At 41.9% G+C, this 22,859-nt stretch overlaps 1 protein-coding gene across 1 annotated transcript in view; it reads left to right on the forward strand.

Annotated features, from left to right (window-relative positions):
* The first annotated feature begins 313 nt into the window (after positions 1-313).
* The window catches only part of MBOAT1 (membrane bound glycerophospholipid O-acyltransferase 1), a 55,851-nt gene continuing 33,305 nt past the window's right edge, over positions 314-22,859 (forward strand). Inside the window, exon 1 of the mRNA XM_080611726.1 lies at positions 314-494. Coding sequence (XP_080467852.1) covers positions 405-494 — 90 coding nt within the window. The 5' untranslated portion in view covers positions 314-404. The remainder of the gene's footprint in view (positions 495-22,859) is intronic.

The raw sequence follows: 22,859 nt of genomic DNA on the forward strand, positions 1-22,859 counted from the left end.
GAGGGGATGCGGGCTCCCTCAGGACAGAGCCGTTGCCTTTCAAATTCGAATCCGGCGGGGGCAAACCGCCGTTATAACGGACACCCTCCCCCCCCCCTCCACGCGCGGGCTCGGCCGCCTAACCCTAGCTCCCCCCTTCCCACGGGCGTGATGGAAGAAGACAGGAAATGCCCCGGGGATACCAGGGAATCCCCGATCCCAGCCCGGCGGGGTCCTCCAGCGCCAGCCCCGCCCCGGCAGTTACCGGCGGCCCCGCCTCGACGAGCGCCCCCTGCTGCCCGGCGGGTGGCGCGGCGGGGCGGTGGCCGGCGGGCGCGGGAGCGGTGCGGAGCTGGGCGCGGAGGGGCGCGCAGGTGTGCACGGAGGCGGCGGGTCCGTTCGGTTCGGGTGTGGGGCTATGCAGCATGGCCGAGCCGCCCGGCGCGCCGCACCGCACCACCGGCTCCACCTTGCTGCACCCGCTGAGCGGGCTGCTGGGCATCCCGCTGGACCAGGTGAGGCTGTTTGCCGTGCCGTGCGGTGCCGGGGAGCGGAGGGGGGTCTCCAGGCGCGGCTGTCACTCCTCGCATCTGCAAAAGAGTTCTGGGGCAGCGCGGAGGCGCCGTCTCCCGCGGAAGACCCCGGGGTAGGACCGCGTTCCGGCGGCGAACGGCGCACGGCGGAGCAAGGTGGTGGGCCGGGATGGGGTGAGCAGTGCAGCCGAGCCGGGCGGACTGCTCGTTGCTGCACTGAGAGCTCTTTATTCTCCTGGGCAATGCTTTCCTCTTTCCGTGCTCTTACAAAAAGTCGCTGCTGCTGTACGCTGTCAAGGAGCAGCATTGAGCAAGTTGTGGCTAAGTTTGAAGAGTTTAAATAGTCGCGATGCTTGTCAGCCTCTGGGGTACTCAGGTGGGTGTAATGAGGTCTGGTAGGACATCGTCAGTTTCAGGCTGCAAGCTTGTGAAGGAGGCACAGAAGACTCAGCCCAGTGCAGGTGCCCGGTGAAATTGCAAAGTGCCTGCATGGAGGTACGCAAAACACGCGAGCAGGTGGGCAAGCAAGTTTGCATGAAGTGCTTAACAGGACAATGTATTTTTGGCTGTGGTATTGTCAGGTTGTTCGTAGTCTTCTTGTTAAGCTGACCCCATACAGGCAGAAAACGTTGCTCCCCCCCCCATGCGCCTTTCGTTGTCTCTCTAGCTGGCAAGCACCTGCTGCCTTCCTGCATTCTTTCAGCAACAAGGAAGTTGGGTCTGGAAGTTCATGCTGACCAGAAAGTCTCCAACGAACTACTGGGAGGTTGAGCTGCTCTATAAGAAACCAAGGCAGCTGAGACGTGCTGGTAAAAGCCAACAGAAGGTTGAGATTTAACTGCTTTCCTCTGTTTGCAGAGTGACTGGTGCTGTGTGTCAGTTTTTACTACTGTTTGTTTTTGAAGTTGAGTAAGAAATATATCATTTCATAGATTAAACCCTACATCTAACCGTGCCAGTTGTTTCTTTTAAAACAGAAAACAGGTTTTGATGCTAAAAAGAGGTCTATTGCTCAATGTTAAACCAGTCAAATAGTAAAGGCCTATAATTATTTATAAGCTATTAATTTAGAAGGTATGTGATTAGCGGTAACTTCTTTTTTTGAGGTATTCCATGCCATGATTGAGGAATACAGGAACACTAAACAAATGAGGAATAGCAAACATTTTCTGTTCCAGCTTGTTTGTGATGCCATGGTGTACGTACAGTGTTAGGCTGCCTGGGTCACCAAACTATGAAGATTTGAAGGACTTGACCCCCTTGCTAAGGTTTGTTGCAGAACTGCAGCACAACTGTGCTGAAATGCAGCTTTCCTCACCTGGAAATCCCCTTCCCCACCCACCCCTGCTTAATTATCCCTGTGAGAGTATGTTATCAATAATTTTAAAAAGTCTTCCCCACTCCTCTTGCCCCACTGCAATGTGCTGGACCATACCGAGCGTCAGGGATTCCTGCTGCCCTGAAGTGGGAAATACCCATACTGCTGTGTGCAAGTGTAGTGTCACTGCTGTCTCCTCAAGTCACAGGAGTTTCAACCCTGACCTGCAGTGCTAACGCCCTTGGAAACAAAATAAAAACACTTTCACAGGGCTCTTCTGCCAGTTGGGTGGTTACTTTGCTCATTTGAATGAGACAGGGCTTTTGCTGGGGGGCAAAAGTTCACTCACTTCTCCGCACAGAATGGAGCTCTGCATATGAAAGACTAATTTGCTGGATATGAATCCCACATGGAGCAGGGACTGGTTTTAAATGAGTTCCTTATATCAATGCCAGCAGGTTCTCTGTGCCTTCCACTCAGTGGCTAGGCTGTGGTGGGGGAGGTAGTCTCTGGTTTGTCACTGTACATCAGTGTCCTTGTGCTCAGCCTGTTGGATGGCAACAGCCCTCTGGTTCGTGTGGCTGGCAGTTCCCTGCGGCTGAACCTGAGCCTCCAAAAATGCAGAGAAGTGGCCAGAGAGCGAGAGGTAAAGGTGCACAGGTGAAGTTTAGACCCTCCAGATCACGGTGGTATGTGAAAGCTGTGTGTGTCTACCTTCTATGATAAGCACAGAGAGGACTTGTCTCTTCTTCCTAGAGATGGTTTCCCATGAGGTCTGAGACATGAAAGGGATTTCAGTCTATGAGAAGGATGAGAAAAAAAGTGAAGCTGAATGTCTGAAAAATGAAAGTCATAATCGTTACCCTTTCATAGCAGGGGCAGAAAAGCTATAGTGATGGTCATGGAAGATTTTTTTGTCATCTGATAACCAGCTATGTCTCACTCTTTATGTGAAGCATGGATGAATATGAAAATGTCATCTTTCACGCTGGTGGCTTTTGTCATTTTAAAAATTTACAACTTAGGTTTAAAACCAGTGCAGAATTACAAGGGGGTGCAATTCCTATTTGTGTTGTGTACCTGGCATTTTATTTAGTAGAGGGAGTACTGCATGAGAATATAGCAACATTTTCTGCTTTAGATGTTAAAATAATCTTGCCATTCCAGTGCATATTTGCATGTCTCTTTAATGGATGATTTATCTTTTAATTTAGCATTGAAATACTATTTTTTTGAGAAGTGCTATATTCAGTAACAAGATTAATGAGCTTGAAAAAAGATGAAAAGACTCTGTGTTCAATTCATCCTCATATCCCAGGAAAGCAGACTTTGAAGTTTAGCTGAACTTCGTTCTAAAAATATCTGGCTAGGTCAATGACACACCTCCAGCAGCATTGGGAAAAAAAGTTTTGATTGTGTTTTTTAATTTTCTTGCCATGTACACCCTAAATCACCGAGTCTGGAATGTCATCCCTCCAGTATACAGTAACTTTTGACAAGGTGTGTATACTTTTTTGTCACATATGCCCTAGATCACCAATTCTGTGACATTGTCCTCTACCATAGATCAGTGAGATATGGAAATTTAAACATTAAACTTGCAATAGTGTACTCCCTGTAAACAAAGAGTATGTGTGTATAAACAGGGCAAAGAAATAAATGTGCTATTTAAAGATATATTAAAAGTAAGCTTAACAGCACTGTTTATCCATGAGTAGTTTTACCATGACATCCTAACTATAGGCATCTCTAGAAGTAATTCAGATTCAAAGGGTTAAGCCATACTATTTAAAAGTTTCACTTCTCAAGGTTCTTTTGCAGTACCCATGATAACCCAGGTTGTCTATTGCCTTAGAAGAAGCAGCTCAAATCTAGGTGGTCAACACTCATACAATAGACCTTACCTTTTAACAGGCACTACCTTGACCTATGCCAGACAGTACCAAGTCTGTTGACTTTCAGGGAAATATGTGCTGTGTTAAGGAGACTCTCTCTCAAAAAAATACGTGGGCATCTTCTCCTGTTTCTACTGGAGGGCTTTTAACTTCAGTGTTTTCATTGATGAGGCCCACCATGTTCCTCCAAGGGAGAAAAAAATAACCATTTAAACTCTTATTTTTGCTGCTTTGGCTTCTGGTTGTATGCCTTATTTTGCATTTTAATCCTTTCATTGGAGCTGGTCTGCATGTTTATGTTTGGCAGCAGTTTAAATAAAGCACTAACTCTGAGGAGGGACTGTGCGACATGCCTTTGAGTCTTGAGATAGTTGAAGTATTAGTGATGTCTTCCCACCATTCCTTGAGTTTGAATAGCTCTCTGCCAAAAACATGCTGTTGAATTGGTTTAAATCTCATTTTACAAAAACCAGCATGACTTCTGATCCTCACATCAGGGCTTGTTTTCTTAAATTTCACATTTTTCAGCTCTATTGTTGTCCAACTTCAGTTTTACTTCTATGCTTTCTGGTTTAGTTAGTCAGCAGATGTGTTAGTTCCAAGCCTCTTCACATGACTTTTCCAATCAGTTTTTTGGGCAGTGAAAAGCCAAATAAAAAATTACCTTTCTAGGAACTCCACTAAGCTGGGAATTTTGAGGCTCCTCTAATGGTTGTCAGTAGAAGCATTAGAAAATGTAATGCTGAGGAAAAAAGGTTATTTGTTGTAGATTGAAGCAAGATAACCAAAGATAGAAGTTCATTCAAGTGGGGCTAGTATCTGATTTTTACTTGAAAAAAGCTACTCTAAGGCAACAGCACCAACTGTCCATGTTTGGTACGAATTATGCTACGGTTTAATTTCCTAATGCCAGCCATTTCACAATTGAAAATTCTATGTTTTCATTTTGAATTGCAGCAGATTTAAAGCCTACCTGCCTGACAACCTCAGCTGCAAAAAAATAAAGCTGTGTAACTTTTAGTTATTTGAGAAACAGTAAGCAAAAATGAAATTTGAAATCAATATCTTAAAATGTATTTATAGGAAGCTATTACTTGGGTTGCCAAAGCCAACTTATTTTTGATATTTTCTGACTTTTGAGTGCTCAGATTTTGTTAAATTATTTTCCTTAAAAGAAATCTTTTTGCCATAATGCCATGAAGAGCATGGTACTTGATTTGAAGAGCAGAGGCATAGTCTTGCTGACCTTGTTTAACTTGGTCTCTAGTTAAACAGGTGCCTACAAGCAGGGCAGTTCACAGTGCTGGTCAGCTGCATGGCTTTTCTGTGTATTTAGAGCAAATCCACTCTAACCTGTTGCATGTGCTTGTGTAAGGCCCAAATTCTGTATGCTCCTGAGAGAGTCCTGAGACAGAGGTATAGTGCTTCTTAAAAAGTAAGTCTGTATCTAAAATATTTCCTTCTGTTCAGGTCAGCTATTACTGACAATTGCAATAATACAAATTTGCCTCTGACTTGGGAACACATGCTGCCCTTTTCAATGTGTTCTTACTCAGTTCGGCACTGCAGTCTTGAACCTCGTGGCTAATATGTTGATATTATGGGTGTAAATATTTCCACATCCTTCATGCCTTGAAAACAAAGTCTGTCCTATTAAGTTGTTTTTTTTTGGCAAGGGACAGAAATGCAACTGGAATTGGCCACTTGCAATTTTCCCCCTTTTAAGCACTTTCCTTCTCATTTGTGTTAAATGAGATCTGGGGAAATAAACACTGAAGTGCTGCACAAAGTTTCCCAAAACCTTTTCTGCACGTTAATCTCACCAGCACTGATTTAGTGGTTCTCTGCAACTATTTTGAGACAATATGAAGTAGTGATGAAGGTTCTTGGGCTCCAGCCTAGGGGTCTAGGCACTGAGCACAGAGCTGGCTCTGTGCTTTCAAGGGAGCCACTGATGCTTAGGATTTACTATGCATTGGCCAGCTTGGCACAGTATTTAATACCCTGGCTGCTCCCTGGCTCCTGTTACTGTTCATGAGAATGGGCAGCTCCTGAGGAAGACTTTGCCAGACTGCAAGTGGTGCTGGTAATTGCCGGGCAGGGAAGGCTGCAGTGTTGGCTTGTCATCAGTGCGGAGGTGAATCCAGTCTTTTGTACTTGTCCAAAAACAAATAAAATGCTAGATGTCAATGGACTGTGTTTCTCTCGGGAGTGAAAGAAACCCTCGGTATGTGACCTAGTAATTACAGGTAACCTTGTGGGTACCAATACTTAGCTCTTGGATGCCTGGGGAGTCTAATGAGGGTACTTATGGAGAGCTTCCGGAAATTCAGGCTTGCTCATGGAAAGCACAGCCCAAACATAGATTCCTACTGTCCTTTATTAATAGTGGGTGTGTTTATGTTAACAAATTTGGATCAGGAGTGTGCTTTGAGAATTAATCTCTTGACTTTGCATGCTCTGTATGTGAAGTGGCCCCAGAGCATCTACACAGTGTTGTTTTCTGAGAGTGTGAAGGATGTCTCCCAAGAGCCTGCAGTACTTCTGCTGCTGAACAGCCCGCAGCACCACAGCTCAGCTTCTCTGAAGTGAGACGCTCCAGACAACGAATCATAGGAAAGAGGAGTCCTCATCCTCAGCTGCTTTGCTCTTCAGACCCACTTCCGCTGCACCGCAGGGTTTGTGAAGACAAGCATAGGGGAAATCTCTGACCTTCATTTGGTGATTTCTTCAGAGCATGGCACTGGTTAGGCTTGTTTAGTCACTTCTGATGATGTGGAATCCAGCCTATTTTATATGGGGCCCAGCTGGGTCAGCCTGTCCTGCTTCTGCCAATGGGGAGAACAGTATGTGGAGAAAAATGGCAAAGAAGAAACTCTTTGTGTGGTCCTTCCCCAGGGCGAGGTGGGATTTGATCATTCTCCCTTCTTCCAGTCTTGATTGGAAATGTTTTTTTTTACCAGTCCTTTTTTAACCTGGCTTAAGGCATTTTAAACAGCTTTTGCAAAATTGTAGGTGAGCATCAAAGAGAAAACAAAAACATAAGCAATAGTTTCTGACATAAATGTTTTCTTAGAACTTCTTTTTGGCGGGGCTACTTAGAGTATGCTGCATCCTTAGCTGGATTTTGGGTGGGAAATACTTTTTCTACCATGTTAGGGCTTCCCTCAGGATACAAAAATTTCAGGCTTAAAAAAAAAAGAAAGCTCAAAAATGTGAAATTAAAAAAAAAAAAAAAAAAGCCCTGTAAACACATTTTTGAATCAAATAAATTGAAACATTTACAAACTCCCAAAGAGGTTTTTGGGATTCCTCTAAGTTTTAGTAAAATGCCTGAATAAAAATATTTTTTAAACCAAAATCCAGGATATTTACTAGACAGCTTTACCAGCTTCGGTTTTGGGGTTTTATGTTGGATGTTTTTTTGTTTTTTTGAGGGGAGGGGCAGGAAATGGTAGTCATTACATTACTAGGAAAACTATTAAGAAAGTTACTCTATCAGTCTATAGCATGACTGCTGGCATGCTACCTGGTCTTGGACAAAACAAATACTAAATATGAAAACAATGCTTCATTCTTGGATTCCCTCTTTCTGGATGCTTTTTCCACACAGGATTTGAGGACTTTGAACGTTTACCTGGTGTTCCTGGGTGATTAGATGCCTGGATAATGGGAATTTTGCCTATATCCTCAGGTGACACTGCACCATAGAGAATTGGATGTTGCCTGAAAGCACATGAGTTACTGTCCTAGATGACTTATGCAAAGGGCAGATAGACCTGACTGTGTCTATCTGCCTGGTAAATCCCAGATAAAAATCTGTCAGTTCTATGGTACAGCAGCCTTAAAAATTATTGATCAGTGTGAGATTATGTTCCACAGTCTCCAAGTTCAGTGAATGCATCAGGTGGGGATGCCTGGGGGGAAAAAGGACGTGACAAAACAGTCCTTTAGATCAGTCTTTTGGATTGCATGCAGAATACTGAAAAACCAAAAAACAATTTCAGGCCAAGAAATAAACTTCAGCTGCTCGCTGTCTTGCACTGGGTGAGCATTTGCTGCTTCTATGGGTCCTGGTCTTGTGACAAAGTTCTAATTGGACTTGAGCAATTTCTTCATTTGTGGTTTCTTGGTCAAGTGCAGTTTGGCACTGGTAACTGGTATGCAGAGAGGGCAGGAATGGGGAAGGCAAAATGACAAGGCAAAAAATGAGACATTTGAGAATTCCCTGGCTCCTGACATTTCTTGAATAGCTTCCATGCTTGTTTTCATGCTCCATTATTGGTTTTATTTTAAAGTTTCTTTTTTTAAAGACTGCTGAGTAGAAAAGATTTAATTATTAACTCTTACACTTAGCTTAAATGACCTTATAAACTAGTGAAAGTAGGTTTTTTCCTGTTACTAGTGCAAGGGAGTGTTAAAGTAGGGGAGTAGTACAGTATTGACTCTATTTATCTCATATGTACACACACAGAGGGCAAGTTCGAATCACTGACTCCTACGTTTTGCTGTAAGCATTTTTTACCAGCAAATTCCAGCTGATAGATCAGTGATTTATCTATTTGAGAGGGAGTTTTAGAACTACTTTGTTCATTCACAAGCAGAGTTTTAAGCTGTTTTACATTTAAACGTCTTATGTGGTAGGGTTTCTCAGGGTGTTTTGCCAGCTATGCTGTGCTGAAGGTGAAAAGCAAGTGTAGACAAATAGTTTGGAGACAGTGACTGGGAAGCCAAAAGACTTACTTTGTGAATTAAATCCAGTTTTTGATGGCAGCGTTACACGTCCACAGTGAGTTGTAGGCACCGTTAGCACCCACAGCTGTTTATGCCTTTGTGTGTATGTTTGTGTTCATGCTAATTCTCTTGAGGCACAAAACTGTGGTCTGTAGTTGCTACAGCAACAAAAACACTGCACTCAGTGTATGGGTGGGTTTTTCCTACTTTATACAAGTATGTTGAAAGTGTAGGCATATTGCTGTGGTACATTGTGAAATGGGATAGCCTCTTGAGAAAGAAAACATTTGTTTGGATTTTTTTTATTTACTCAGAGAATGTAACTTTGTTACCTTTATGGATACTTATCTGCTAAGGCTTCAGTTCCCAGTTGCAAATGTAACATTGCAGAGAGGAAAATGGGCTTGGAAGTTTGGAAAAACAAAGTTTTAGAGTTGTTCTGCTGATGCTAACTGGGTAACTAAAGTGAGGATTAGAACAAGGAATGGTCCAAGGCAGAGGTGATGTAATTATGTTTCTATCCTGTTGTAGTTGCTCTTGTCAATCAAAAGATGACTGTAGCTGTTCTTTGGCATGAAACCAGAATGAAAATGTGAACAATGTACAAGAGAAGAAAGTCCAGGGTAGACTTCCTTCACTTCACTTTTGCATGTTTAAGAAATGGGTTGTGTGCTTTAGAAGTGTGACTGTTAAAGAGGCATCATAGTGAAAGCATACATGAACAGCATAAATAAGATGGATCTAATAGATCTAGGATTTCCTTCCTTTTGCCTCCCAGTGTTTCTCCATGTGAAGAGAAAACTGTGATAACATTGGAAGGCTGCAGGTTCAGTGGTGATTAAAATGAAGGTCTTTTTCATGCAGCCCAGAACTGAACTGTGAAACCCATTTCAACAGGATGATGCTAAGGCCAAGAACTTGGCGAGAGACAGCATGAACTTGGATGTTTATATGAAAGAACATGTATATCTAGAGTAAGATACTTAATAGCTTAAAAGGGAAAGCTTTTGGAAGTATGTGTTCTTTTGCTGGCTCCTTTGAAGGCCTGTCCCTTCTGCAGGCATTGGTTTCTGGTAGCTCTGCCACTAGTGTTGCTGCTGGCAGTTCCAAGCATGGCTGCTGCTCCCATTATGGGTGAGTGGATCTGCTAATAGTCATCCCCTCCCAGGGCTTGGCTCAACCCTGGATTTATTACTTGAGGTTATTTTTTACATGGTGTTATAGCAGGAAGCAGCAGATCTCTGTAGGAAAGATCAGCCAACACCCGAGAGATGTCACTTCTCCAACATCCCGCTTTCAAGGTGCCCAAACTAAAGCTGGCCTGCTATTAGCTTATACAGAAAGTAACTGACCCCTTATATGCTCTGCAATGTGTTTCCTTCTTGGTTATCTTCTTCCTTGTCTGTTTTGATTTTTAACTGTTGAGTTTTGGGGTCCTTTTTTTGTCCATCTGCTGAGCATTTCCTCTCTCTTCAGTTCATGCTGCATACCTTTAAACCTGTATTTGGAGGCATTGTGATCTGCATGTTCTCTTTGAAGAGACTACACCAACAGATGTAGTCTGCCATCATCTTTTGATAGGGTTCTGACAGTACTCTGTTATCTAACTATTTATCAGTCACACATTTTGTGTGCCATTACCTCATTTGCCTAACTATTTCAGGCTTCCTGGTGGTTTTTTTTTTTATAAAGTTGAGTTAGGGTTTAAATGATTATTAGGAGAAAACTGATACTATATCTGCCTTGTCTTTTTCCTTTCTCTCTGACACTTCAGGTTGGAGCATAGTCACTAATAAGGGCAGTGTACCAGATCACTTTAGAAGACCCTAAATGGCAGGTGTCAGTGGCCTCATTTACTTGGTGGCAGGTAAAAGTACTGGGTTGTGTGACTGGAGAGGATTTGAGCAGTCGGTGGAGACACACATCGCTGGTCACCCCCTTCTGTGTCTTCTTTCTCTAGTCCCATGTAAAGTACATGCTGATCGTTGCTCAGGCACCTTCCAGCATCAGGGAAGCTAACATACTACCACACTCTGCACCCTAGTGCTACAGTAACAGTGGGGAAAAAATCCATGTGTGTTTTGAGATACCTTAAGTTTGCTGAAAATCAAACCTGAAATGCTTTCTCAAAGTGCTTCTGAGATAGCCAGATGTTAGTGGTATAAAACCTCGAGATAGAGAGATGGAAATAAATTTTGCAAGCCAGCTGTGTGGATCGTGCAATGTCCTAGTTCTTTTAAAGCATGGGTTCTTTTAGGCTTTATGCATGAAGGGCTTGTTTGAAAGGGAAGTTGTAATTATTTATGCAACCGAAAGGATTGTTGAATTTCTTTTCCCTGGCTATGTTCAAGTTTGTAGGGTATTTTGAGAAGAGCTCACTTGGAGTTTGTGGAATTTTGTTGCTGTACTTTTTTCTTGGACAATGAGTTGCCTGTCACTGCATAGTAGGAATATCACTGTAATAATTCTAAAATGCAAAAGCATTCTTTTCTTTTTTTTTCCAAACTGTTAAAAGGGAAAAAAATATGAGACTTATTCCCGTTGCCCAATGATTGCTGTCTTTTGTAAAGGAAATCAAGTTAAGTTTCTGCTATTGCTGACTCATAGCATGGCAAGAATGCTGGGGGAAAATATAATACTGTGGTTAAGTAATAGACGTGGGTGGGTTTTTGTCCTTCTGATATGGCAGTTATCTTTGAAAAATATCAGTGTTACAACCCAAAGTTCTGCTGTGCTGTGTGCAAATAGAAGTATTGAACACTAGTGGGGGATATATAAAGAAGGCAGCATGACTGTAATGAGGCAAAGAAATTGAATATTTTTTTCTTCAGAGATAATACAGTGCAAAATAATAGCGAAATCCAAGTATGTCTTCTTTTTTAATTGTTTATTTTACATGTCTTTATTTCCTAATTGACACTTGCTCATGCTCTGTGTTTTTGTGTTAGTTTTTGTTTTGATTTGGTTGCTAAGCTTGAAAAACAGGATTTTCTTTTTTATTTTTTTTTAAATTTTTTTTCTTTTAGAGGTGATAGCCCCTGGAATTAATTCAGAACATGACCTTTTAGGAAAGGTACTAATGATTTCCAGAAAGTTTAGTGATGGTTGAGCTGTTTGACTTGTGCTGACTCCCAAGTGCTTGTCATCTCTAAGTTGTTTTCAATAGCGTCTGAAGTTGAATGCCTAAAATTAGACATGCTCCAAAGTTCAGCTTCCAGAGATATTTGCTGTAGATGTAAGATGCTCATAACACAGGCATAACTGAACAGCTGGGATTATGTTCTTGCCTTCTTGTGTGGTTCAAGATCCAAAATAAATGAGCATGAAGTGAGCGTGCTGCAGATTCTGAGCAGAAGTAAGGAAGGAAAAAACAGCCATAACAGGATACCGTCACTGTACACATTTTATTGGTGGCTTCTCTTCCTGCCACAGTTCTGAAAGGATTAAAAATAAGTCTGCAGCCCACATGAATGAGGGCTGGATAAACCCATCTTCTACTGAACAGCATAGAGCAATCATTTTACTTTCAAACTGTAGAAAAATAGGGAAAAGCAGTATTTTATGACTCTGAAATCTCATGATTGAGAAAGTGAGTATCTGAAAATGGCAGTTATGGAGGGTTGCTAATTCTACGCAGTCACTGTTACAGCAAAGGAATAAAAAAGATAATTGTGCTTGAGTTGAAAACAAACAAACAAAAAACCCCAAAACAAAACAACCCACATGCAGCTCTTTGCAAATAGGCTAAGAAATAAAGAAAACAGCTATCTAAAAAACCTGCTTGCCAGCAGAATTGAAGGCCACGATGTAAATGCGGGGCTCTGCAAGCGACTGCAGAATATAAAGTTTTCATTGCTTATGGAAACAAAGAAAGTGAATTACTAACTGTTATGTTTGCAAAGATAATTGCCAAAATATAAACTGATTTTCCCAGTCAAATAAATTGCTCTGACTAAAGTTTACTACTAAGAATAGGTGATGCTGTGCATATTCCCACCCCTTGTGGCTTGCTGCTTTTTTTTCTCTTGTGAAAAAACTTCCAATTGGGCATCTGCACATGTTGAGTTGACTGTTATTATCTCTACAAACTAAAAAAGCCTGAGCAGATTACTGCAGATTTTCCCTGTCCCTTAATGATGGCTTCCCAAAACCTTTGCGTATTCTTTTCTATCTGCAAGGGAGTTCCATGTCGAAAGGCAGCTGGGAATATTTTCTGTACCTCTTTTAACAAATTCTGTGGCTCTGCAGTGTTGCAAAGGGCATGATAGCATCCTGAGATCTGTGCCCCTTATTTTGAGAGGTTGGAGCATGGGCAGAAGAACACAGCTCTTCACCTCTCCATTTTGATGTACTCTGGAGTGATGTTTTTAAGCTCAACTGAAAGCATTTTCTTTGTTGGTCACAAAGGTTCTCCCTCCTTCCCTCTTCAAGTGCTGTTGCTGCGTGTTTCAGAGATACAAAACTGCTTAGACAAAGAATAGAACAGGAAGAACTGAGGTTTGTAGCACCTGCTTGCAGAAGCAGGAAGCTGGGTGACTTCACCCATCATGTAGGAGCATTGTTACTCTCGAGCTCTTCCATGCATATCTGGCAGTAGATATATCTTAAAGTAATTATTTTTTTTCTGAGAAGTGCCTTCTGATTGGCACTCCTCCCCTCCTTCCCTCCTTTTCCCCAGCTCTTTTTCAGGCACTTGAAGTAGGCTTCGTTTACTGCAGAGTACCAGTTTCTGGAATATCATACCATTTTATGGTGTCTTTAAGGGGTTAAACAAAAAATAAAGCACCAGGGACTGTAGGTCATTTTTGAAAATTTGATTTCTTGCAACTAGATAGAAGTCCAGTTTTGCAGTCCAGACATTTCTTTTTGCTTCTGTAAAGGTAATATATGTAATATGGCTACCGTTTGTTTTTGGAAGTCTGCATTGTATATTTCTACATCTATACTTACTCATCTAGATCACTTTCATAGTAGAAGTACCTGTTTTAGACTCATGTTTTAGGATTAGGTGCATTGCAACCTAGAATTGCCTTCTTTCCGCATTGACAATAAAAGAAATTTAGATGGATTAGCTCAGGGATCGACATCAGTGTTAGGACAGATAAATTCTACCCCTTTCTCTATCGAAGTCCTTGCATAAATTTTTAAAGTATGTCCTAATATGCTAAGTTTTACAGTGCCTTTTTTTAAAGTTGGTATGACCATGATTGAGTGTTTAAGTACAGGATGTTCCAGATTTTTGATGTGTAAGGTCCTATTAAATTCTTATATAATACCATTGCTATGTCTGAAAGGTCCAGTCTTTGATCAAGCCACTTAATTCCAAAGATAATGTGCTTAAATTTAACACAGTGCTGACAATGTCTACAGTAGATGAAGAGAAGCCTAACTTCCTTTTGGTTTAGAATTTCTTGTGGAGTTGGTACTTTTTTGCCTTACTTGTGTTTGTTTCTTTCTGTTGTGTGCACTTACTGGGATATCACTGGGATAATGTGAACAAAACTGCTCTGTTTGTATTGGTGTCCGTTTTTAAAGACCACTGACACATTTTTCTATAGAAAAGGAACTGAAAGTAGAATTGCACAGACATTGCAACAGCAATAATGGGGCAAGTTATTTTGAAGTGCCAGTTCCCATTCTAGTGAAGGATTGCACTTTAAGTCTCCTGTTTTATTCTTAAATTGATGAACATGTGCAACTGCGAGGCCTGAAATTTCAGTGAGTTTATGAACTGGGACTTTAGAAACACTGCTGTAAGGATCCTGCCATTCCTACATTCATGCAACTCCTATTGGTATTTGGAGAACATAATTTACATTGAAGCCACTAAAATACATTCCACTAGAGTAACTGGGTATACACACATATGTCTGTATTATCTTCCTTCTTTGCATTTTGAATAAGTCAGCTATGCAGTTCTGTTGGTTGCATAGATAAAGTGAAAAGGTGCTTGACTTGCTGTGCTGTATTTTAAGTTTTACAAAACTAAACCTTTAAATCAAGGGAAAAATGTAGATCTGTGTTGATGCTACTCTTAGCACTGCTACTTATGTACCAAACACTAGAAAAAAAGAAACTGTACTAAAATCTGAGCTGTTAGAGCTTGAGGCTGATGAAGTTGAGCTGGAGCATGTCTGATGATACCTGTGTCAGTCCTGTTTCTTTCTTTGTTGCAGGAAAAAAACCCCTGTCTGAGATGGAAGAGGGTGATGGTGATGTAAAGCAGGGGCTAGGCAAGGCTCCTGAGAGATTGTGTGAAAATAATTGTTTGTGGTTTGGAGGTAATCATCAGGCCTGAAAAGACCAGTTGGGAACAATATCTGTTATCCAAGAATTCATTTCTGAGAAAAAGATGGGTAACTGATGTATTTAAGTAATGATAATGAGAACTAAGGATCCAAGCTCATTTAGTTGCCAGAGCCCTACAGGTGACAGAGAAAGGGTGGAAAGCAGTGCTGTGATATTCTCACCACAGGAGGTTCCTAGAGCTCTAGGGACTTTCAGAGGAGGCTTTGCAAACACTCAGGTCTCTGCTTTGCTATATTTTACTCCTTGGAGTTGTTGTTTTCTTGTTTATGTTCATTTTCACTTCAGCATCTGTCTCCTAACTTTGCATATGCTTAAATCAGGTCTTCTGAATGGACTCTGTGAAAAGAGCTTCACAGTATCACAGTATCACAGTATGTTAGAGATTGGAAGGGACCTCAAAAGATCATCTAGTCCAATCCCCCTGCCAGAGCAGGAACACCTAGATAAGGTTACACAGGAATGTGTCCAGGCGGGTTTTGAATGTCTCCAGAGAAGGAGACTCCACAACCCCCCTGGGCAGCCTGTTCCAGTGTTCTGTCACCCTCACTGAGAAGAAGTTTCTTCTCAAGTTTAAGTGGAACCTCTTGTGTTCCAGTTTGAGCCCATTACCCCTTGTCCTATCATTGTTTGCCACTGAGAAGAGCCTGGCTCCATCCTCGTGACACTCCCTCTTTATATATTTATATACACTAATAAGGTCCCCCCGCAGTCTCCTCTTCTCCAAACTATAGAGACCCAGCTCCCTCAGCCTTTCCTCATAAGGGAGATGCTCCACTCCCTTAATCATCTTAGTTGCCCTGCGCTGGACTCTCTCCAGCAGGTCCCTGTCCTTCTTGAACTGAGGGGCCCAGAACTGGACACAATATTCCAGATGCGGTCTCACCAGGGCAGAGTAGAGGGGAAGGAGGACCTCTCTCGACCTACTGACCACCCCCCTTCTAATACACCCCAGGATGCCATTGGCCTTCTTGGCCACAAGGGCACAGTGTTGGCTCATGGTCATCCTGCCATCCACTAGGACCCCCAGGTCCCTCTCCCCTACACTGCTCTCTAACAGGTCGTTCCCCAACCTATACTGGAACCTGGGGTTGTTCCTGCCCAGATGCAGGACTCTACACTTTCCCTTGTTATATTTCATCAAGTTTCTCCCTGCCCAACTCTCCAGCCTGTCCAGGTCTCGCTGGATGGCAGCACAGCCTTCTGGCGTGTCAGCCACTCCTCCCAGCTTAGTGTCATCAGCAAACTTGCTGATAGTACACTCAATTCCCTCATCCAGGTCATTGATGAAGATATTGAATAATACTGGTCCCAGCACTGACCCTTGAGGCACTCCACTAGATACAGGCCTCCAACTAGACTCTGCCCCATAGACTACAACTCTCTGGCTTCTCTCCTTCAGTCAGTTTGCAGTCCACCTCACTACCTGATCATCCAGACCACACTTCCTCAGTTTAGCTATGAGGATGCTGTGGGAGACTGTGTCAGATGCTTTGCTGAAGTCAAGGTAGACCACATCCACCGCTCTGCCATCATCCATCCACAATGTTATTTCCTCATAAAAAGCTATGAGGTTGGTCAAGCATGACTTCCCCTTGGTAAAGCCATGTTGACTGCCCCTCATAACCCTCTTATCCTTGATATGCCTTAAAATGGCATCAAGGATAAGGTGTTCCATCACTTTCCCAGGGATGGAGGTGAGGCTGACTGGTCTGTAGTTACCCGGGTCCTCCTTCTTGCCCTTTTTGAAGACTGGAGTGACATTTGCTTTCCTCCAGTCCTCAGGCACCTCTCCCGTTTCCCAAGACTTGGTAAAGATGATGGAGAGTGGTCTAGCAATGACTTCCGCCAGTTCCCTCAGCACCCGCGGGTGCATCCCATCTGGACCCATGGATTTATGGATGTCCAGATTGCTCAACTGGTCTCTAACCCATTCCTCATCGACTAAGGCAAACTGCTCCGTTGACCTGACTTCATCTGAGGTCTCAGGAGTACAGGGCTCTTCAGGACTGCCTCCGGCAGAGTAGACAGAGACAAAGAAGGCATTCAATAACTCTGCCATCTCAGTATCTTCTGTCACCAGGGCACCCATCCCATTCACCAGTGGGCCAACCTTGCCTCTGGTGTTAGTTTTATCAGCCATGTATTTGAAAAAGCTCTTTCTGCTGTCCTTGATCCCTCTCGCCAGATTTAATTCTAAGGAGGCCTTAGCCATCCTAGCTGCCTTCCTACATCCTCTAGCAGCAGCCTTATATTCCTCCCGAGTGGCCAGCCCCTCCTTCCATGACCTGTAAACTCTCCTCTTCCACTTGAGTGATAGAGTAATGGGATAAGGTCAGGCTGTTCCCACTGCATCAGTATGAACCTATGCATAAGAAAGGAGGGTAGGCGGTACAAGATGCCATATTTCCTGTGAGAATTTCAAGATCTCAGTGACTTCCTACTTCCTGTGAAAGCTTTTGGAAAATCAAGGCTGGTAGTCTTGGCATGGTGTTTTTGCTTTTAGTGGTGGGTTTTTTGTTTACTTGGGTTTTCTCCCCGTGTCAGAATTCCCTTTTGGATAATGACATTTACCTCCTCTTTTTCCTTTTCTCATTCAAATATCCTGCATACTCTGACCTGCTGGCTGTAGTTTTGCTTTTAGACATGTCTGCAATATTATACCATGTGATACTATATAGAGATCTCATAGCAGCCTTCCAGTATCTGAAGGCGGCCTACCAGGATGCTGGGGATGGACTATTCATCAGGGACTGTAGTGACAGGACAAGGGACAACGGGTTCAAACTTAAACAGGGGAAGTTTAGATTGGATCTAAGGAAGAAATTCTTTAGTGTTAGGGTGGTGAGGCACTGGAACGGGTTGTCCAGGGAGGTTGTGAATGCTCCATCCCTGGCTGTGTTCAAGGCCAGGTTGGATGAGGCCTTGGGAGGCATGGTTTAGTGTGAGGTGTCCCTGCCCATGGCAGGGGGTTGGAACTAGATGATCTTAAGGTCCTTTCCAACCCTAACTATTCTATGATTCTATGATTCTGTGATACTATCCTTGCACAGAGGTATGTCAAACTATTCTTTTTAAAGAACTCTTTTGGGGTTAAAGGTACTGTAATTAGTGTTCTACCTCACTGCTGAGTAGTCTGAAGAAATGAGGCAGCTCTCTTAACAACCTAAAGGCATTCTGGTTTAAAAAAGGGCTCCAGCTGGTTTAATTGTATTGACGCTTCTGTTACAAGCAGGAATTGGTGCTGGCTATCACAGGTATGAATAGGAATTGTTGCTGGATATCTCGGGTACAACAAAATCTCATCATGCTGTATTTTTGTATTACTCACTGAGAGAACAGTAATTACTGAGTAGTGGCAGAACTGCTGTGCATAAATGATCACTACTTAGAGTTCTGTCCAGCATACAGGATCATTACAATTCAGTGTATGAGCTGCTGAGAGCAAGCTAAAGCTGTCTTTGGGTCATGTCCACGCTTTAAATGCATCAGCCATCAAAGGTAAATGTACAGAGGTGTGACAGCATTATGATGTAGATTTGACTTCTCAAGCTTACTTTTGACTTAAATGTTTTTCCTTTAAAATTTCTGATGACTCAGGGTTTAATCTGTTCTATAGCTGTGTTTGTATGTCCTGGTAGTGATTATTGTGCCAGTGGCTTCATAGAGGTAATCCAGAAAGAACATCTGTTTCAAGTTTATAGTCTAAATCATGGAAGGATATTTGACCCGTAAGTAGAGAAACAGCAGAATTTACCCAGGAAAACAGCACAACAGGCAAAAATACTGTCAATTTGGCATATTCTGCTTTAACAACTCCATATTCCATATGCGACAGCAACAAAAAAGCCAGGGCTATGAGAATTTAGTGCTGCTTTTCAAGAGAAACAATAATCTTTAATTAGTCATGCATTATATTCTCTCTCTCTTTTCCCTCCGCTGAGAGAAATTCTGTTTTCAAACCTTTGCTTCTGGCCTCCCCCCCCCCCCCCGAGTCTTCTACAGGACATCTACGAACACAAAGTCAGAGAAATGAGTTGTTTCAGTATAATATCAGTGACGTGACTTTTCAGTAGTTGTATCAGTATTTCCCCAGTGTAAATTAATTTGTCTCCTCTGATCCATGCTGTTTGCAATTCACAGTGCCTGGCTTTAGACAGAAAATACAGCATCTTGCAAGTGGCAGTCAATTCTGATTTTTTCACAAATGCCTGTTTGTGCTGGCTCTTGGTGCACTGAGTTCTATGCAGAGCGATGCTATTGTGGGCATTAAGGGCAGCTGCACAGATGATTTTACATGAATCCTTTTCCTTCATGGAAGCCTAAGTCAAAATTCTAGCAGTGGGAAATTTGATGCTGCTTCTGTGATATCATTTTACTATTTTGGGGTGTTTGTGCCCTCCCTGCATAGAGCTAAATGATCTCTGCAGAGAATATTTGTTCTTATGGTTCATAAAAACAGTCTGGAAGATCAAAATATTTTGAAAAATTTCAGTAAATATCAGATATCTTCGAGATGATCTGATTAAAGAATATTCCACCTCTCATTCTTAACACACCCATTTAAAATATCACAATTTGGATATTATGAAATGCTATCATAAGGGCAGGTCTGTTTTTCAACATCAAAGTAGAAATCTCTCCAGCAAAGTGAAGTTAAACATATTGTTTGCTGAATGTCTTTTGTTGTATGTGCAAAATAATCTCTTAAACAGAGAAAACAAGCTATCACACTTCTGTAGTTCTTGTTTCATTCTTTGGAAGAAAGACATCATCCTGGAAGATGGGGCTGATATCTGGCAAAGTGGAATGCTTTGTTATGGTATCCCCTTTCCAAAATACTACCCAAGCACTGTTGGACTCCACAGACAGTGGTTTGACTTGAGAAGAAATTGATGTTGCTGTCAGTATTCTCTATTAACATGGTTACTTATGCTTTTCCAGATACTGAAAACAGCTGTTTGGTGATCTATGTTAAGTTTGTGAATAGAAGAGACGTTCTAATTTACCAGATAAAAACTTCGTAGCAGCCTGTAAACTAATGCACAGTAGGTCATTAGCATATAGCAGCAAATACAGAGTATCTTAACCATGGGATACAACTTCATCTTTATAGTAAGTCACCATAGGAAGCCTCTGCTCGTACACTTTATATTGTTCAGCAGATGAAATGCAGATTTAATGCCTTATTCTCATGTTTAGCTGGTAAGCACAAGAGCTGGTATATGTATCTTCTGTGATACCTATAATGTGAGGACAGTTTTCATCATCTGCTGCACATTGAAGTCAGCACGGACCTAAATGCTAGCTGGGAATATTCTGGCATCCTGACTGTGTGTAACACACTTGTACCTCTGTGAACATGTGTGAATGTGCAGCATGCCTTTTTTGTGTCCGGAGTTTGAGTGCTGGGGGGGACACATCAGCACCTTGTCATCCAACAAATGGCAAGTTAGCAGTATGATTTTTTATAGTGATTTTCATAGTGAATGAATTATGGCATTAACAGGAATTTTGCTTGCAGAGGACTGTCTGGTTTGGGTAATGGACTTAATTGCCATTTGGAGTTTGGAAAGAACTGTGTGGTCAATTTTTATATCCTCCTAGATTTTTGGAAAATGAGATCAGTTTTTCTGCTAGTGTAAGGGAGGAATAAAGTAGTAAAGGAAAAGCAAAGTATTTTTGTGGTCAAGATAGAATGCAGGAATTTTCTTCCTGATACTAAACTACAAGGAAAATGTTAAAAGCACTAAAATAACAGACATATGTCTGTTATTTAATAATGTGCTTAAGCTTACTTATTTCTTCCTAGAGTGTGATCTAGTTACTTTCAAATGTCTGTTACCACTTTTTATAGTAGGAATATTTGAAGATGCATGGCTTGGGGGAATTGAAGCTTCCTGAAGTGGGTGATTAGCAGCTTACCCTGGGCTATGGTAAGCTGTGACCAAGGCTATTTGTGATGGTTTGGTGGAAACGTATAAAGCCAGGCTTTGCCTTCCCTAGTATTTTCTGTTCCCCATCTCAAGAATTTTTAACAAGGAAAATCACTTTCCAGTTTCTCCTTGTAAGAGTTTTGTGGGGTTTTCTTTCAGTCACTTTTTGGTGTGCCAAACAATATATTTGCCAGTCTCTTTTGGAAATGTGCTATGTCTCCATGTCCTTTAAATGCTGAGTTTTCAAGACACAGGTATTTGGGACTTTTGTGACTTGCCAACTGGCTTTTGCCCTTGACAATGCCCACCTGCAGATGGTTAATGAAACCTAATAAAAGGTAAAGCAGAAAGTCTTACAGTTTTCCTCTGAGAATGGTTAGGAGGTTGAAGAGATGATTTTTCCATATAATATGCCCTGTCTTTTGATGGAGATGACTGAAAAGGTGGCTCCAGGTCCCTAGGAGTTAGTGTTTTCTCTTCCTACAGTACCTGTCCAACATTTGCCAAGTTGGTTTCACCCCATTACAAATGGGAGAAGATGCAAAGGCTTGAGACAAATGGAACTAAACTTTTATGTACTGTGAGGGCTTTGATTTTAGCATAATAGTATAGGTGAATCTTGAAACCGTTGTGTTTGATTGTTCTAGTGTCAACATCATAGGTGCTTGCTTGGTTGGTTTGACCTGATTGCTAGCTTTGTATAAAACTCAGATTGGCAGTCTAAATGTCTCTTTGAGAGATTGCTACTATAGAATTTGAATGGATAAAGGGAGGAACCACGTTTTGGTTTTTTTCTCTTTGTTCATACCTGATGTTTACATGCTCTGGACCCATCTGGTCTTTTAAAGTCGAGACTATTAGATATTAAAGAACTTCTTAACCAGACAACGATAATGATCAACCCAGTTGGCTGGAGCTGTTCCAAATTTTCTCTGTCTCCAAAAGTGCAGATATCTTGTTCCTGCATTGCAAGGCTGTCTTCAGCTGGCTGTGACTCAGATACAAGTCTTCCAGATGGCATTCCAGGATACTGTGGTGAGACTGCCATTCTGTCTTCCAATGTTTAATCATGGAAAATGAAAGGAAGATAGTATCTTGTTTTGGCAACATATCATATGCTCCTATTCCTACTTTTATTACATCTTGCTTGCTAGAGCATGGAAGAAAATGACGGTAAAAAGCTAAAGTGTTTCTTTTCTGCTAGCAAAGTTGAAACTACATGTGCAAAAATTTGATGGCAACACTGAATAAATGCAACTAGCTAAAAACATGGGTTAAATGGTTTATAAGGGTGAGTTGCAAGAAGGGTTAGTTCTCATAATTTCTTTTCTATTTCCATGTTATTTTTCTGTAGACACAACCTATCAATGTTCAGAAGCCCTCAATTTACTGTTTACAAAATCTTTTTAACAACAGTGGAAATAACCGAAAGGGAATAATATGAAGCCTTTTCTCTTTGGGAAGGGAAAGGGAGGAAAGTGTGACTTACTTCACTTGTTATGCAGTACAACATTACTTGAAATCTCAAGGACCTGTTTACTTATGTACCTTAAATACTTAGAGAGTAAAATTAATGCGTGTTAAATAAAATTAATTCCATGTTAAACAGAATGCAGTAAAGTCACTATCAGATAAACTGGCAATCTTTGTACATATGTGAAGGCTGGGTGTGTTTAAAAAGTTACATGTAAATAACTAAATAAAAGGTAGTCGCCATACGAAAAGAATGATCCTCCCCTTCTACTCAACCCTTCAACTCCCCTTCAACTCAATGGTGAGGCCACATCTGGAGTATTGTGTCCAGTTCTGGAATCGTCAGTACAAGAAAGACAAGGAGCTACTGGAAAGGATCCAGTGGAGGGCCACAGAGATGATCAGGGGTCTGGAGCATCTTTCTTATGAGGAGAGACTATTGGGCTGTTTAGTCTAGAGAATTGAAGCCTGAGAGAGTACCTTATTAATGCGTATAAATATCTCAAAGACAGGTGCCAGGAGGATGGTGTCAGACTCCTTTCAGTGGTGCCCAGCAACAGGACAAGGAACAATAGCCATAAACTAAAACACGAGAAGTTCCACCTCAACCTGTGGAAGAACAACTTTACATTGAGGGTGGCAGAGCACTAGAATGGGCTGCCCAGAGGGGTTGTGGAGTCTCCCT

This window comes from Psittacula echo, assembly GCF_963264785.1.
Source record: "Psittacula echo genome assembly, chromosome: 2".
NCBI lineage: Eukaryota > Metazoa > Chordata > Aves > Psittaciformes > Psittacidae > Psittacula > Psittacula echo.